The following is a 1966-nucleotide window of genomic DNA, read 5'->3' on the forward strand; positions in this document are numbered from 1 at the left end:
AAAAAAAAAAAAAAAAAAAAAAAAATCAAAGTTATCTGACAAGCTCATGCTGGACTACAAAACACCAGGACATTGCTCTTGCTTCACCCCATCTGAAAATGTAACTTAGGGCTGAGCCAAACAAAATGCTCCCATGCTTCCTTTCCCTCTGCCAAGGATGAGTTGCTCTGAACTATACCAAATTGGTTGCATCAACTAGTAACACTGCTGACCAATAACTGATCAGAAAGTCTGCCTCTTGGTTCAATCTACCAACATCAAATAGCTGTTACACACCAGGTGACAGAAAGAGCAGCTATTATTTATTCTCTGAAGAGACCACCACATATAATGCTTTACATATTCAATGAGCAGCACCAATATAACCTACTAATATTAAGCTTCGGCACCCTTTTGTATAATAAGCTATTACACCACCTAGCCCCATTTTACAGATTGTAAAATAGCAAAAAATTGCCTAAGGCAACATTACAAGTTAGCAGCAATTCTCAACTCCAGTGTGTGACTCAATGTTGTATTGATCCACCAGGGAGGATGCTGTAAAACAGATGTGCTCCTCCCTTCGTGTACTACACAATCAACTGTTGAGCAAAGCCAGAAGAGGCACCTGAACAAGAGCAGGCCGTGTTAGCAAGTCTCTTGTTTCTTCTGCAGGCCAGCATTTATATTCAGTCCAGATCAGGTGTTCGCTAACAGGGAACACCAGAAGGAAACTGAGCAAAGGGGGGGAAAAAATAAAGCATCTGGGAAACGTCTCCTTTTGGTAAAGCATATTTAGGATCCTGTGGAATACCTGCTCGTAGAAATCAGTGAAAGTCCAGATGTCTGAGTCATTTATACCAGGGCTTGAAAAGGCACGAGGAAGCACATCATTTCAAGCAACTTACTGCTGACTTCAGACAGCACAGAACTAAGGGGAAGATGCAACTTAACTTGCCCGTCTCCTTTCTAATTTCTTTGATGCTAAAACCAGCTATTTATAGGCCATGACACTTCAGGTTATTAGTAGGAAAGAAGTAGGAGTCTGGTCAATGAGAAAAAGCTGCACAGTGTTTACTACTGCCAGGACAAAGGCAGGTGCCCCAACCCCAAATGTCTGAAAGGGCACTACCATTCCCATACCCCACACAGGCATTCACGCTGCACTTATTCCCAAAGTCAATCCCACAAAAGGGCCCCCCAAGAAAGCAATGGCTACGATGAAACAGAGAGTTGTTGACAACTGCCCCATCCCTTGCGAGCAGTTCTGCTGTTAGCCAGAAACATCCATATGCCAAACTCTCAAAAAGCCAGAAAGAAAAGGAGAAAAAGCCTGGTGTAAGCTGACAGAGATCCTGTTCCCAGGGGCACTCTCTTGCACAGCAGCCAGGGACACAGGAAGGCAGCACACACCTTTCAGTCGGTGATGCCAACAGAAATAAAGACTTCTGGGATGCAACTGTCCGTGTGAGGAGCACACCCACGGCAGGCACAGCGCAAACACACAACCCTGCCTGGCGGATGTGGGCCAAGAGTGGCAAAGCCACCTAGCAGGAAGCCCCACAGCGCCCACGCAAGCGAATCTCGCCCAACAAACCCCACCTGCGTGGGATGGCCAAGCCCGGGGCAGAGAAAGGCAGTAGCGCCCCAACACCCTACACCCACCCAGGACCCTCTGCCCGGCCCACGCGAGGCAGGAGAAGAGTCTGGCCCAGCCAACCCCACCTGTGTGCGAAGGCCAAGCCTGGGGACATACTAACGCACCCTGCACCCACCAGGCCCACCGCACCCATGACAGGGCATCCCCCCACGCGCGGGCCCTCACCCAGGGCGGCCCCCACCCCACGCGTGACCCCCGCGCTCACCGTCGATGTCGCCCAGGGTGAGCTCGTCGCCCAGCTCCGTGAGAGTCTCCATGGTCTCCATGCCCAATTCGCCGCTCTCCATGGCCGCCACCGCGCGCGGGCCCGCCCCGGCCCCGGCCAAT

General features: G+C 50.6%; 1 protein-coding gene across 2 annotated transcripts in view; it reads right to left on the reverse strand.

The window, feature by feature from the left end:
* Positions 1-1953, reverse strand: part of SREBF2 (sterol regulatory element binding transcription factor 2) — a 46559-nt gene extending 44606 nt beyond the window's left edge. For both annotated transcript variants that reach the window (XM_019515089.1, XM_019515087.1), the window contains exon 1: positions 1845-1953. In XM_019515089.1, coding sequence (XP_019370634.1) covers positions 1845-1926 — 82 coding nt within the window. In that variant the 5' untranslated portion in view covers positions 1927-1953. The remainder of the gene's footprint in view (positions 1-1844) is intronic.
* Positions 1954-1966: the final 13 nt, after the last annotated feature.

This window comes from Gavialis gangeticus, unplaced genomic scaffold, assembly GCF_001723915.1.
Source record: "Gavialis gangeticus isolate Ggan-Ray unplaced genomic scaffold, GavGan_comp1, whole genome shotgun sequence".
In the NCBI taxonomy this organism is placed as follows: Eukaryota; Metazoa; Chordata; order Crocodylia; family Gavialidae; genus Gavialis; species Gavialis gangeticus.